Source organism: Neohortaea acidophila, assembly GCF_010093505.1.
Source record: "Neohortaea acidophila strain CBS 113389 unplaced genomic scaffold BDY17scaffold_2, whole genome shotgun sequence".
Classification (NCBI taxonomy): Eukaryota; Fungi; Ascomycota; class Dothideomycetes; order Mycosphaerellales; family Teratosphaeriaceae; genus Neohortaea; species Neohortaea acidophila.
The window spans coordinates 1,929,298-1,942,599 of record NW_022985511.1 but is presented as its reverse complement, the minus strand read 5'-3'; the positions used below and the strand labels follow the sequence as shown (position 1 = coordinate 1,942,599).

The following is a 13,302-nucleotide window of genomic DNA, read 5'->3' as shown; positions in this document are numbered from 1 at the left end:
CCAGAACTCGTGCCCGTCTTGATCGAATCTAATATGCCGAAGTCATCGCAGGCTCGAGGATTGATCAAGCAGTGCGGATCGTGCGGACAGAAAGTGGTGGGACGCAAATGCCGGGCTCCGGGCAGCGAATCGAATTTTCCGGCCGCACCGCACTCGGCTGACATTGAGTCAGGAATGCGAGGGGACTGCCGAGATCATTGACTGCAACCATTGGACTCGCGTCTCCTTCAAATCCCTCTCATTCTAATGAATTCTACATTCTCACATACCCTATAGACCAATCCCTTTGCACAACGATGGCGGAAAAAAGCGTCAAAGGCTACGTCTCCATCTCCTCGCTGCTCAAACGGCTGTCGACCGTCGAGTCAACGAAAAGCGTCAAAGCAGAGGAGGTGGCGGCGGCGCTGGCCCTCGTCTTCACCGACTCACTCTCGCCCGTGCAGTTTGGACTGTTGCTCTGGGCGTTGCATGTGCACGAGGGCGATCATCATCCGAAAGTGCTGACGGCATGCGCGCAAGTGATGCGCGAGGCGGCGGCGCAGGTGAACGAGACGGCGCTGATTGATGTGGTGAAGCGCAAGGCGAAGCCCGAGGGCGCTTATGCCGGGCATCTTGTACGTCTACCCATTGATTGAATACGTGGACCGCAGGCTAACGATGTGGCAGTGCGATATTGTCGGCACGGGAGGCGACGGACACGATACATACAACGTCTCCACCACTTCTTCCATTATCGCCTCTGCTCTCCTCATGATGGCCAAGCACGGCAACAACTCCTCCACCTCCATGTCCGGCTCGGCAGATTTGCTCCAAAACGCCGTCAATCCCCCAGTCATCGCGGCGACGACCAACAAGACCTTACCGCAGATTTACGAAAAGACCAATTACGCCTTTCTCTACGCGCGCGAATGGCATCCGGGAATGAAGTACGCCGCGGCCGTGCGAAAGGAAGTTCCCGTGCGAACCATCTTCAACTTCCTTGGCCCGTTATCAAACCCCGTCCACGACACCGGCCTAGTCGAGTGCCGCATTCTAGGCGTCGCAAGAAAAGACGTCGGCCTCAACTTCGCCGAGGCGCTAATGCTCGGAGGTGCGAAGAAAGCCATGGTTGTGTGCGGAGATGAGAACCTGGACGAAGTATCGTGTGCTGGCCAGACACATTGCTGGTACATTCACGATCAAGGAGCGGGGGTGGAAATTAGCAAGATCATGGTATCGCCCGAGGATTTTGGGTTGCCAAGACATCCGCTGAGCGAGGTGCATGGCGGTAAAGGGCCGAAGGAGAATGCCGAGATTCTCATGCGGATTTTGAAGGATGAGTTACCGCATGACCATCCGGTGCTGCATTTTGTGTTGATCAATGTCGCCGCGCTGTTGGCGGTGAGTGGGATCTGTGAGGCAGACGAGAGCCATATGGGAGCTGGGGATGACGGGAAGGTGATCAAGGAGCGCGGGCCGGGTGGGCTGCGATGGAAGGAGGCATTACGGAGGGCGAGATGGTGTATCACGAGCGGAGCGGCGTTGAAGCAGTGGGAGGCGTTTGTGCAAGTGACGAACGAGTTGTCGAGGTGAGGAGGATGCCGGGGGCGCTTGGGAAGCGTGCAATCAAGACTCGCGATGCATGTCGGCGGCAAGCGACCGCAAGCGCCAACAATGGATTTTTAAGCGGCGCGTGCAAGCGGCGGCAGCAGCAGCGACTCGAGTTTTGGCGGTGAGAGCATTACGCGCCGGCAGAAGATGTACCCGCGACATCTTGACACTGCCGGACTCGAGCTCATGCGAGTGCAATCATGCGTCATAATTGCAGACAAGGGATGAATAGACTATTTGTCGTGCCTTTGCACCGGGAAAGCATGTCGGGTTAAGGTTTAAGGGATCAACAGGGGGATGCATAAGGGCGAAGCCTGTGCCTGACCGGGGTGCGTGAATTTGTGGTACGCGGGCAGCTCACGTCTGCAAAGCGAGTTCCACGCGTGCTGCAGCGCCCGATGGGGGAGCGTGACAGGACAGGACAGTAATAACAATACGCGCCCAACACAATGTGATGAGGCGACGAGTGAGCAAGGCAAAGGACGAGTGGAAGCGCGGAAGACGAGATTGCCTTGGCCACACTCTTCTCCTATCACGTCCTCGCCGCCTTGCCGGATGGGGGAAGTGCTGGGTGGGTTGGATTGGTGCAAACGCTCGTGCCCTGTGCTCGCTCGCGCTTCGCCTTGGCGCTACGGCTCCTCTCTACCCGCCTCCAGCATCCGATCGTCTCCCCTTGACGAGCGTGTCCTGCGTCCACCCACGCACAGCAGACTCGACTTCGTGTGTGTGTGTGTGCGCGTGTACGACTTCTCTTCTCGTCGCTCTCTGCACCCTTTCAACCAGCTTGCTCACGTTCCCTGTGTGCGTGCCCATTCGCCTCCGCGGCCCCTCGATACCCAGCCCCAGTCGCGGCGCGTTTCACAACCCCGTCCACTCACTCCACCCGATACGCATGCTACTCGGGTGACACTCTTTTTTTCAGCCGGGCCTTCCACAGAGCTTTTGTGCCTGCGTTTTCCATTCTCGTGCTGTTTGTCGACCGTGTTCTTGGAAAACTTGGGCCTGGCCATCCATTGGAAACGAGATTCGCGGATCTTCTTTGGCTCGTGACATGATTGTGGCAAGAGAGTGAAGAAGCCTTTTCCTCGGAGGCCGCTTGAAGAGCGTGGAAGTCGGACTGGCCGTTGTACAACGCAGGACAGGGAAAGAACCAAAGAGGGCCTCCACCCCTTCCTCAGCCGCGTCGACGAAAACGACCAACGCCTGCCGCCATATGACCCCCGAAGCCAGACTCTCTTCTCTCCCGCATCCACCACACTCCACCGACATCATTTTGCACGCGTCCCGGCGCTGAGGCTGCCGAACCCGGCGTCGCTTCACATGTCGATACCCCTCCCGCCCGTCGAGCTCGAGGGCCACTGTTCCACCATTGTCGACAACACCCTATACGTCCTCTCCCCCACCGCCTTCCAATCACTACCGCTGCAGAAACACGCGCAATGGGCGGAAGAGACGGCCGGCGTGGGAGTGACGGGCCCGGCGTGTGTCACCATCTTCCCTAATGGCACCGACTCCCAAGCCCAGCTGTGGGTCATTGGCGGCACGAGCAGCAACAGCAGCTACGAAGGCGTGCAGGTCTACTCGTTTGCCAACAAGTCATGGCAGTCCATCGACTCGCCTGTCCCGGTCATGCAGGGCCGAGTAAACCACACCGCCGCCTACTTGCAGGACTCGCAATCCATCGTCGTCTATGCTGGAGCGCAGCAGAATGCCCCGACTGTGCTTTCGTCAGAGACGTTTGTCATCCCCACCCAGCCTCCTTACACCATTCAAGCCTACACCTCCAACGCGCCTACGGCGAACATGCCCATCTTGCAGCCGTGGGATACGGGCTCGGTCGTCATGGTCGGCGGCTCGGTGCTCAATACTCAGATCTCCCTGTTCAGTCCCCAAGGTGGCTGGCAATTCCTCTCCGCTACCCTTGAGACCCCTCTGAACCCCGGCGCGAGAGGAATACTCGTCGATGGGAGCGACGGCAGCAAAGTGCTGGAAGTCTACGACGCTAATGTGTCCCCGAATTACGTTGCTCAAGTCGTCTTGCTGGGCGCTGGTGGCGCGGCTGCGTACACAGGCGAGAAAGTGGGCAATGGCACGGCGTCTCGAAAGCGACAACAAGGACTCACTCTGAGTAATTGGCCTGCCTACAACAGCCAAAACGCGCCGAGCGCAATACGGACAGACTTCTCGGTGGCCCAAGGTTCCAGTGGGCTCGCCGTCCTCGCTGGAGGCAACAGCCAACAGCCGGTTGCCATCTTCAACCAAGATCAGAATTCCTGGGTTGACGCGAGTAAATTCTTCGATTCGCACACCCAACAACCGCTCAAACCGAGCACGACATCATCACTACACTCTACGAAACCCACATCTTTACCTACCGCAACATCATCACCATCCACAACGTCCACAGCGGCACCATCGGGCTCTGGCCTATCACAACATGATCGCACGCTGCGCCTACTGGGTATTATCCTCGGAGTGTTGTGTGGCATTGCGGTCATTTTTATCATCATCCTCCTTTTGCTGCGGTGGAGAAGACAAAAGAAGCGAAGGGCAGAGGGGTGGGTGGATGAGAAGAACGACCAGCACATGAGTTTTCAAGATCGCGGGACCTCGTTCATGAAGGAGACCGGGGAAGGTGCGGCGGGCGTGGCCAATGCGCCATGGAGACAGTCGAGAAATGGCTCACGCAACTCCCTCGTCGACCGATTCAACAAGCGTCTCAGCAACAAGCGCACCCCTAGCGGCCACATGCCCAAGAGCAGTTTCGACAGCACCTCCAACCTGGTGGACAATCGGCAAGCGAGCGATGCCGTCGAGTTGGCCGATATTGAGAAGCCTCCCCTGGCGCGTAAGATGACGCCACGGATGGAACGCAGCGATCGACCTCCCACCGTGCAATACGGGCCCAACCTCACCCCCGAGGACGCACGCGACACCCCTACACGCGCGAACAGGAATAGGAGTTCGGGGTGGTCGAAGTATTTCGCCACCACCGTACCCTCAGGGCCTAACGGGCTCTCGCACATTCCTTCCGCCTACAAGAAGAACGCCGCCAACGTCACTCCCATCAAGCAGCACCCTCCCAGCGACGGATCCACCTATTCCGTGGACAGGATAGCGTCTCAGCACTCGCGAATCCCATCATCAACACTCGCCCCGGCACTCGTGGACTTCTCCAAATCCATCGATGGCAACCCCGTGTCGCATGTCAACATGGGCTCGCCGTCCTTCAGCAATTCACATGACGACTTTGCCCAACGCGGCTCCAGGACTGATGGGCAGGAGGGTCTCATTGTCGATCCGGGCCGGCGTCGCGACTCGCAATCAGAGAGCGTCAGCTCCTACAACCAGTCCGCGCTTAGCAGTGCGAGGACCAGCGAGTACCTCAGCGAAAGTGGCGCGATGCCCTGGAATCCCACCGACCCGTCGACATTCAAAGACCACGTCAACTCCCGGCCGCCCAGCAATGTCTTGGACGATGCGGAGAGACGTGTGCCGTCACGCAGCGGAGCGGATTTCCCCTTTTGGCACGGTAGTGGCAACAATTCGTACCGTCCTCCGCGGTCATCGAGGTCGACAACGACTAAAGATGGTTTCCTAGCGGCCCCGAATACGCCGGCCGCCGCTCCCCCTGCTCCTGTTGCCGGAGCATCAGACGACGCCGACCGCCACATTACCGTCTGGCCCAAATACATCCCTTCTGCAGACTACTCCAAACCCGCCGAGCAGGCCGCAGCAGCAGCGCAGGCCGAAGCGGAGGAGCTCGTGGGCGCTCGGTCCGCCTGGCCTGTGCCACCTACCAGCGCCAACAGACCTGCCCTCGCTCCTGCACCTCTACAGCCGCGTGCGAACGTCTCGGTTTTCCCGAACGTGGCCGCGCAGCCGGGTTCCTATGCGCGGGGCCATCAACCGCAGCTGTCGCAGTCGCAAAAGCCGACGCCGAATTCGGATCTGGGGTGGTTGAATTTGGGGCTGGGGAATGGGAGTCAGAACCGGCTGTGAGGGGCTTGCTTATGTTCGATATCTTGCTTGCTTGAGTCTCTTTGATTGTGTGGCGGATCGCTCGTTGTCTTTTTATGATACCACTGGCTTTTTCCTTCGGAGCGGGCGTCAGCGTGTCTTTGTTCGAATGCAAGGAAGGGGTCGACGATGACCTGCGTGGCTCGATTGTGTACCGCCAAGATGAAGGAGAAGCAGAAGCATTGTACATACGTACCTGTAATGTGTTGCCCACGGCTTCCACCGTAAAAGGCGTGCGTCGGCTCGTCCTCTGCTCGTGAATTCCCGCGAGCCTCGTGACCTCTCGTATTTCTTGCCGCTTTAGGCAGCATCGGCCGCTTTCCGCTCTTACTCGCTCGCCCTCTCCCGCAGCCGCGTCTTCTCTTCCTCCCATTCCACCCGCATGCCTCTTCATCCATCCATCTCGCGCTTCACTCGCTCAGCGCAATGCCAGAAGATCCGCCCTCCGACCCCTTTGCCGACAACCCGAGCGGCCCCGATGGCCTCCTTCACCACCCCACCATACCCCAAGCCGACATGCTGAACGACACCACCTCCTCCGACGTCCTCACCGTCGACCGCAACGCAACCCTCACCCTCGGCACCGACGCCCTCATCGTGCTCGACGAAGGCCTGCGCGACCGCCGCCGCGCCGCGACGAATTGCTGCGGTCTGCTGCCGGGCCGCGGCGGCTCGAAGACCACGCGCGCCATCCCCTTCTATCACGTCCTTTGGGCGGAGGTTGTGGATTTTAATGTGACGATTCGGTATGCGCGCTTGACGGGGAAGAAGAGCTGTCGCGTGGGGACGGTGAGTTATGGGGTTGCGGACAAGGCGCACGCGGAGCCGTGGGTGGAGCGCTTGCTAAGGAAAGCGTATCCTGCTGGCACGCAGAGGAGGCGGCGGTTTAAGGTGTTGATCAATCCTTTTGGGGGCCAGGGGTATGCGCTTAAACTCTGGGAGGAGGAGGTCGAGGCTGTGTTTGCTGCGGCGGGGTGTGTGGTGGATGTTGAGCGGACGGCGTACCGGGGGCACGCGGTGGAGATTGCGGAGAAGATCGATGTCGATGCGTATGATGTCGTGGCGTGCGCGAGTGGAGATGGTTTACCGCATGAAGTCTTCAACGGGCTGGCGAAACGAGCGGACGCGGGTCGTGCGCTGCGCAGACTGGCGGTTGTGCAGATTCCGTGCGGGTCGGGGAATGCGATGAGTTTGAATCTCAACGGGACGGACTCGCCTTCGCTCGCGGCGCTGGCGATTGTCAAGGGGGAGCGCACGCCGTTGGACTTGGTGGCGATTACGCAGGGAAGAGAGAAGTACTACAGCTTCCTGTCGCAGGCGATTGGCATTGTGGCGGAGAGTGATCTCGGGACGGAGTCGTTGCGCTGGATGGGCTCGCTGCGATTCACGTGGGGCATTCTCGTGCGCCTGCTCAGCAAAACGCTGTACCCCGTCGAACTCTCGGTAGTCCTCGACAGCGACGACAAGCGCGGCATGAAAGAAGCATACCGGCAAGCAGTCAGCGAGCACCAAGCCGCAAAAAGCAAACAGCTCCCATCGTCCACCCACGCCGACAGCGACAGCGACCACCACGAGGACCCAACCGACGAAACCCCTCCCTCACCAGAACCAACTCTACAATACGGCACCATCGCCTCCCCCCTCCACCCCGCCTTCCAAACCCACGACCTCCCAACGCTCGGCAACTTCTACGTAGGCAACATGTGCTGGATGTCGCCGGACGCCTGCTTCTTCGCCACCGCGCGCCCCGCAGACGGCAAAATGGACATGATCAACATCTCCGGCACGATTCCGCGCGCCACGGGGCTGCGCATGCTCGCGACCGCAGGCGACGGCACGCTCATCGATTTCCCCGAAGTCAGCTACCGGAAAGTGCTGGCGTACCGCGTGACGCCGCGGATGCACGCTACGCCGTCGAAGAGCCGCGTGCGGGTCAAGTTTGAGCGGTGGCTTGGGGGTGGGGGGAAAGTGCGGGAGGGGCTGATTTCGGTTGATGGAGAGCGTGTCCCTTTTGAGCCGTTTCAGGCGGAGGTGGTGAGGGGGCTGGGCACGGTGTTGAGTCGGCGGGTGGCGCTTTATGAGTTTGATGGCGTGGAGGTGTGAGAAGTTACCAATAAAAGGGACTGAAGGCGTTTTTGATGCTGTTCTTGGTGGGAAAGATACCCTACGTCTCGCGGACTGCGAAGACAAAATTGATTCTAGTGACTGCGGATAAAAGCAAAAGATATACTCGGATAGTCTATGGCGTGGGACATGTACGGACTGATAGACGCGGCTCTGACACACTCCAACGCTCACATCTCCTCCATCTCCTCCACCAGGTTGCTAAGGAACTGCTTCCTCCGCAAATCCACCTTCCGCGGCCCAACCGCCTCCCTCTCCCTCGCCTTCTCAATCCGCCCACTCAAGACTCTCAGTAGATTCGAATGCACAGCCTTGCCGCAATCCTTCTTCCTCCCAACGACCAAACCCGTGTCAACAACGTCCATCATCCGCCCAACCTCCTCCTCATCATTCCACGCCAACAAAGAAAACGTACAAGGCCCGAAAGCCCTCGCTCCATCCTTCGGGATATGCAACTCCTTCACAGGATCCAGCAGCAGCGCCGGATCGTCCCATGTACTCTGCTGCTGCACCCGAACAATGTAATCCATCGGCACGCTGTAGAACGCGCCGCCCTTGGCCTCAGCGTCGTAAACCGCCATGCAAACCCCATAAGCGCAATCCATGCGGTGATTCACAGCGCATATCCTGCCCCCAAAAGTCCTCTCCTCAAATGCAAATCCAGACTCGTTGAATCTGTCGGCGCCGATATAAGGTTCCCCGAGGAAGGTGCTCGCGTGCGTAAACTCGATCCAATGCGCCATCTCATGCAGCAGCACGACTGCAAACAGAAACTGAAAGCGCAGCAGCATGTGCGGATCCGGATGCCGCGTTTTGGCCAGGCGCACGGCGGTGGTGTAGAAGTCGAAGGAGAGGTGGATGAGCGCTGTGTGGACGTGTGTCTTGTCGAGCGGGAGGACGAAGCGGTTGGGTTTTTGCGCGGCGATGCACATGCCGTAGTTGGCGTCGTCGGGGGAGGAGAGGTTGAAATGGATGCTGCAGTGGTTTGTGAGGGTTTGTAGGCGTGCGGCGAAGGCTGTGGCGTTGGGGGCTGTCCAGGGGACTTCGGTGGGGATGTGGATGGCTTGTTTGGTTGATTCTGCAAGGGGGCGGGTTGTGCGTGGACTGAAGGCGGCGGTGTGCCAGTAGCGGCTTGTGGCGCGGTGTTGGAGGACGAGTGTTGCGAGTTGCAGGGAGGGTTTCAGAACGTTGTAGACTTCTTGCGGACACTCGATGAATCTCTCCCGCGCGAAGATGGGATGGATCTCGGTTGTCAAGGTGCAGGTCGGAGGGACACCGGGGCTTTGCGTGCTGGGAGTCAGCGCTCCTTTCTTCATCAGCTCTTCGGGGTGAAAGCCGCCGTGATACTCACCGTAGTTCTTCACCGTCGTTGGATCCCGACGCTTGAGACTTCCCGTGACATCGTTCTCGTTCTGAACAGACTTGTCAGCAAGACTCTGCCTCCCAGCATGCGGCGCACCAATGTACAGCCGGAAATCCTTCGGCACGGCCTTCTTCCACGTCTCCTTCGGCGTGCTGGCAATGTCGAAAGCCGCGAGCCCCGTACACATATCATCCTGACTGGTGCCAAGTACGATATCAGCAAACGACAGGCACATGCCATCGCCGTCGTCGCATGTAGACTTACTCACTCCGGCCAGCTCGGTCTGTACTTCATCCCAAGTCTGCGTCGGGTCGTTGCAGGACAACCTCGCATTGTCAATGATGGTGCCAATGCGGTCGATGCGGTGCTTCAAAGCCGTCACCACCAGCGACATGTCGCCCGCAGTCAGGTTCAGCATGACATCTCGGAGTTCTGCTGGCAGCAACGCTTCGTCGGATTTGTCAAGTTTCTTGGAGGCCAGTGCCTTGACCGGGCGGAAGGGTTCGACAGGGGCGAACAAGTCTTTGATTGGGCGACCGTTAGTATGCGCATCTTCTAGCGTCTTTCGCTGGTTGTCACACACCTGTAGCTGGTCTTCGTAGCGGTTCAGAAGGGCGTGGAGTTGCGCTTTGGAGATGGTTTGCGGTCTGTTCTTCAGCTTGACGTGTTCCATCTTGGTGAAGCTTAAGAATTCGGCGCTCGGTGCGATGGTGTCGGTCATTTCTGAGGCAATCTTTGAATAGAAGAACGAAAAGTCAAGGAAAGGATGTATCGAGGTGTCGACTCCATTGTATGTGCCTCAGAACACAATGGAACAAAGGAACAAAGAAAAGAGCCACAAAGGCGGTAGTCGAATGTGAGGACACAAAGGAATGACAAAGAGAATCGTCGAGACTCGCTATGTATAGTCATCGCAGCTCTCTTTGGAAGCCTGTCACAATGCCACTGACGCCGACGAGGGTGGGGGTTCGCACGAGACTGCGCACATTCGATCCGTCAAGAGTCGTTTGATGCTGAGCTGGCTTGGAACCAGTGTACGGTATCATGCCAGTCGCCACTCCATTGTGTCTTGGCCTCGTTTCTTTGTTCACATGTTGCGGACAATGCACACAGTAGCCCGCCTCGGGTCCAATGTTTGTCGTGCCATTCTCAGGCAGCAGACGGCTCAATCGAGCACAGCCGAGTCATGTCCCCGGATGCTTCGTATATCTTCTTTCGCCCTTGTTCTCAATCATCCTCGTCAGAGGAATAAGCAGCAAGTCCAAGCGCAGCAGCAGGCGGCGGCGATTTACTCGGCGGAGGTGATACCGACGCCGTACTCGTCTTAACGTCTGAAGTCCGAGCATCAGCGTTCTCAAAACCAGCAGTCTCGCCTCCACTCTTGTTCCCAGCAGGCAGAACCTCCTCGCCCTCTTTCGGCGACGTTGCGCTTGCAAGACCAGCCTCCACCTCTGCGTCTTTTTGCCCAACACCCTCCGACGTCCTCCGAATCTTAACCCCCCCAAGGACCCCCTCCCTCCCCTTCCTCCTCTTCCTCTTCCCCGCCGCACTCCACACAACATCTCCCCCCTCATCCACCCCCTCATCCCTCCCCCCCTCCACCCCCTCTTTAGCCACAACAGCAACCTCACTCTCCTGACTGCGGCGAAAAGCCTCCAACTCCTTACGTTCCGCCTCCCTCAACCTCCTCTCCCTCTCCCTCTCCCCCTCCAGCACCCCATCCAAAAACTCCACCTCATCCTCATCCAGCGAGCGGAACTGATTCCGAAGCCGAGCAGCCTCTTCAAAAGCCTCTTGTTTCGCGGCTACAATCACCCAAATTCTAACTCGTCAGCCCACATCCTTCAGACACTCACGCTTCAGTTGAAGGGTTGGGAGTTGGGGGAAAGAGCCACCTTTATTAGCCTGCAACGTTTCGTACAGCGACTTCTCACTTCCTTGGGGAGCGGAGGAGGGGGTGGATTGTTGGCGTTTTGCTTCGATTTCGGCTTGCGCTTTTTGCCATGCTTCGTCGCGGGGTGTGGGGGCTTCGTCTGTGCCTGCGGAGACGAAACGCGACATTGTGGGGGGTTGGGTGCGGGTTCTCGTCGAGGATGGGAGAGAGGTGAGGTGAGGTGGGGAGCGATGGTGGGCAAGGCTTTGTCGAAAGTCGTGGTGTTGGACTTTCTTGTGTCAATCCACCATTTTACTACGGACAGCGGTGTGAGACCTCATCTATGAACAGATGAGTTCGATAGATCAAAAGACAAAGCATATTGACGTGAGTGAGACATGTAGAATCGTCGCGGGGCAAGCAAAGCCATCGTATAGAACAGACTACATGCCATGCAACACACCATCCATCCTATACATCCGACCAGCCAACCCCGACGGGCTTCTCACACACACCCACATGCCAAGCAAGCCGATCTCTGTTAAGAGAGATCAAGGCCATCAGTCGTCTCGTTGAAGCGCCCGAAACGCCGCCGCGCCCGTGTATGCTCGAGCATTCGGCGCGCGCACTCTACACCAGTCTCCCTTTTTGCAAATGCCGTTGAAGACAAGAGTCGATTTCTTTTTGAACTCCCCCACTGTCCCTTCCCGCTCTGGTATCATGCGCAGTGTTGAATCATGAATCATTACTAAAAACAAAGCTCCCACCGCAACCCCCCGCGATCACTCCTGAAAGTGATACGCATTCTAGTAGCGGTACATCTCGCTCTTGTAGGGTCCCTCGCGAGGCAAGCTCATGTACTCGACCTGCGCGTCGGTCATCTTGGTCAACTTGGCGTTGACGTGGTCAAGATGGAGCAGAGCAACCTGCTCGTCGAGGATCTTGGGCAGGACGTAGACGCCAATGGGCAGGCGGGGCACGCTGGAGCTGGCCTGCTTCTTGACGGAGCCAGCAGCATCCTCCTCGCCCTCAATGGCACGTGCAAACTCGACGTACTTCTTGGCGAACGCCTTGTTGCCGGCGTTGTACAGCATGATCTGCGCCAGCACCTGGTTGGTGAAGGAGCAGGACATGACGAAGGAGGAGTGGCCGGTGGCGCAGCCGAGGTTGACGAGACGGCCCTCGGCGAGCAGGATGATGTGGCGGCCGCTGGGCATGGTGAAGCGGTCGACCTGCGGCTTGATGCTGACCTTGTCCTTGGCCGTCTTCTTGAGCCACGCAACGTCGATTTCAATGTCGAAATGGCCGATGTTGCACACAATCGCGTCCTCGCGCATCTGCTCAAAGTGCTTGCCGACAATGATGTCGCGGCAGCCGGTGGTGGTGACGAAGATTTGCGCGAGCGGGGCCGCCTCTTCCATCGTCACGACCTCGTAGCCGGCCATGGCGCCCTGCAGAGCGTTGATGGGGTCGATTTCCGTCACCAACACACGCGCGCCCATGGAGTGCAGAGCCTGTGCGCAGCCCTTGCCGACGTCGCCGAAGCCAGCGACGCAGGCAATCTTGCCGGCAATCATGACATCGGTGGCACGCTTGATGCCATCGACCAAGCTCTCTCTGCAGCCGTAGAGGTTGTCAAACTTGCTCTTGGTGACGGAGTCGTTGACGTTGATGGAGGGGACCAGCAGGCCGGAGGGCTTGCCGAGGTCCTTCAGCATGCGGTACAGGTGGTGCACGCCGGTGGTCGTCTCCTCGGACACGCCGTAGCAGCCCTTGAGCATGTCGGGGTACTTCTTGTGCACGAGAGCGGTCAGATCACCGCCGTCGTCGAGGATGAGGTTGAGGTGCTGGCCGGAGGGGAAGGCCTTGAGCTGCTGCTCCAAGCACCACTCGTACTCCTCCTCGGTCTCGCCCTTCCAGGCGAAGACAGGGGTGCCGCCGGCGGCAATGGCGGCGGCAGCGTGGTCCTGGGTGGAGAAGATGTTGCAAGAGGTCCAGGTGAGCTCGGCACCAAGGGCTTTGAGGGTCTCGATGAGGACGGCGGTCTGGATGGCTGTGGTGGAAGGTCAGTCAGGTAAGGCCAATGCTGGCGGGTTTCGCCTCCGGGCCTCTCTTACTCATGTGAAGACACCCGGCAATACGAGCGCCCTTCAATGGCTGGTCGGCATGGTACTTCTCGCGGGTGAGCATCAAGCCCGGCATCTCCTGCTCGGCCAGCTCAATCTCCCTCCTGCCAAAAGCAGCGAGGTTGATGTCGGCCACCTTGTACGTCTTTGCGGGTTCGCCCATGTTGTCTGATGATGTGGTTGTGTGGGTGGTATGGGTGGGATGT

General features: G+C 58.6%; 7 protein-coding genes across 7 annotated transcripts; 4 read left to right on the top strand and 3 right to left on the bottom strand.

Moving 5' to 3' along the window:
* Positions 1-41: 41 nt before the first annotated feature.
* BDY17DRAFT_262306 (glycosyl transferase) lies at positions 42-1,965 on the top strand. Its single transcript, XM_033731861.1, has 2 exons — positions 42-614; positions 667-1,965. Exons 1-2 carry the CDS (start codon positions 297-299, stop codon positions 1,570-1,572), a joined length of 1,224 nt encoding a protein of 407 aa, XP_033593394.1. The 5' UTR covers positions 42-296; the 3' UTR covers positions 1,573-1,965.
* Positions 1,966-2,035: 70 nt separating this feature from the next.
* BDY17DRAFT_86733 (uncharacterized protein) lies at positions 2,036-2,775 on the top strand. The gene has a single exon (XM_033738788.1). It carries the CDS (start codon positions 2,146-2,148, stop codon positions 2,638-2,640), a length of 495 nt encoding a protein of 164 aa, XP_033593393.1. The 5' UTR covers positions 2,036-2,145; the 3' UTR covers positions 2,641-2,775.
* Positions 2,776-2,910: 135 nt separating this feature from the next.
* BDY17DRAFT_308197 (uncharacterized protein) lies at positions 2,911-5,592 on the top strand (the record flags this gene model as incomplete). The annotated part of the gene is made up of 1 exon (XM_033735180.1): positions 2,911-5,592. The coding sequence occupies one exon, from the start codon at positions 2,911-2,913 to the stop codon at positions 5,590-5,592; it is 2,682 nt and encodes an 893-aa protein (XP_033593392.1).
* Positions 5,593-6,126: 534 nt separating this feature from the next.
* Positions 6,127-7,713, top strand: BDY17DRAFT_315453 (ATP-NAD kinase-like domain-containing protein; the record flags this gene model as incomplete). The annotated part of the gene is made up of 2 exons (XM_033735909.1): positions 6,127-7,536; positions 7,588-7,713. The coding sequence occupies 2 exons, from the start codon at positions 6,127-6,129 to the stop codon at positions 7,711-7,713; spliced, it is 1,536 nt and encodes a 511-aa protein (XP_033593391.1).
* Positions 7,714-7,904: 191 nt separating this feature from the next.
* On the bottom strand, positions 7,905-9,818 carry BDY17DRAFT_321583 (uncharacterized protein; the record flags this gene model as incomplete). The annotated part of the gene is made up of 1 exon (XM_033736650.1): positions 7,905-9,818. One exon carries the CDS (start codon positions 9,816-9,818, stop codon positions 7,905-7,907), a length of 1,914 nt encoding a protein of 637 aa, XP_033593390.1.
* An 882-nt stretch (positions 9,819-10,700) lies between these two features.
* BDY17DRAFT_292172 (uncharacterized protein) lies at positions 10,701-11,228 on the bottom strand. Its single transcript, XM_033732778.1, has 2 exons — positions 10,993-11,228; positions 10,701-10,919 (listed from the first exon to the last, which is right to left on the bottom strand). Exons 1-2 carry the CDS (start codon positions 11,156-11,158, stop codon positions 10,909-10,911), a joined length of 177 nt encoding a protein of 58 aa, XP_033593389.1. The 5' UTR covers positions 11,159-11,228; the 3' UTR covers positions 10,701-10,908.
* A 548-nt stretch (positions 11,229-11,776) lies between these two features.
* BDY17DRAFT_321581 (Adenosylhomocysteinase) lies at positions 11,777-13,259 on the bottom strand (the record flags this gene model as incomplete). The annotated part of the gene is made up of 2 exons (XM_033736649.1): positions 11,777-13,023; positions 13,088-13,259. The coding sequence occupies 2 exons, from the start codon at positions 13,257-13,259 to the stop codon at positions 11,777-11,779; spliced, it is 1,419 nt and encodes a 472-aa protein (XP_033593388.1).
* Between the last annotated feature and the right edge of the window lie 43 nt (positions 13,260-13,302).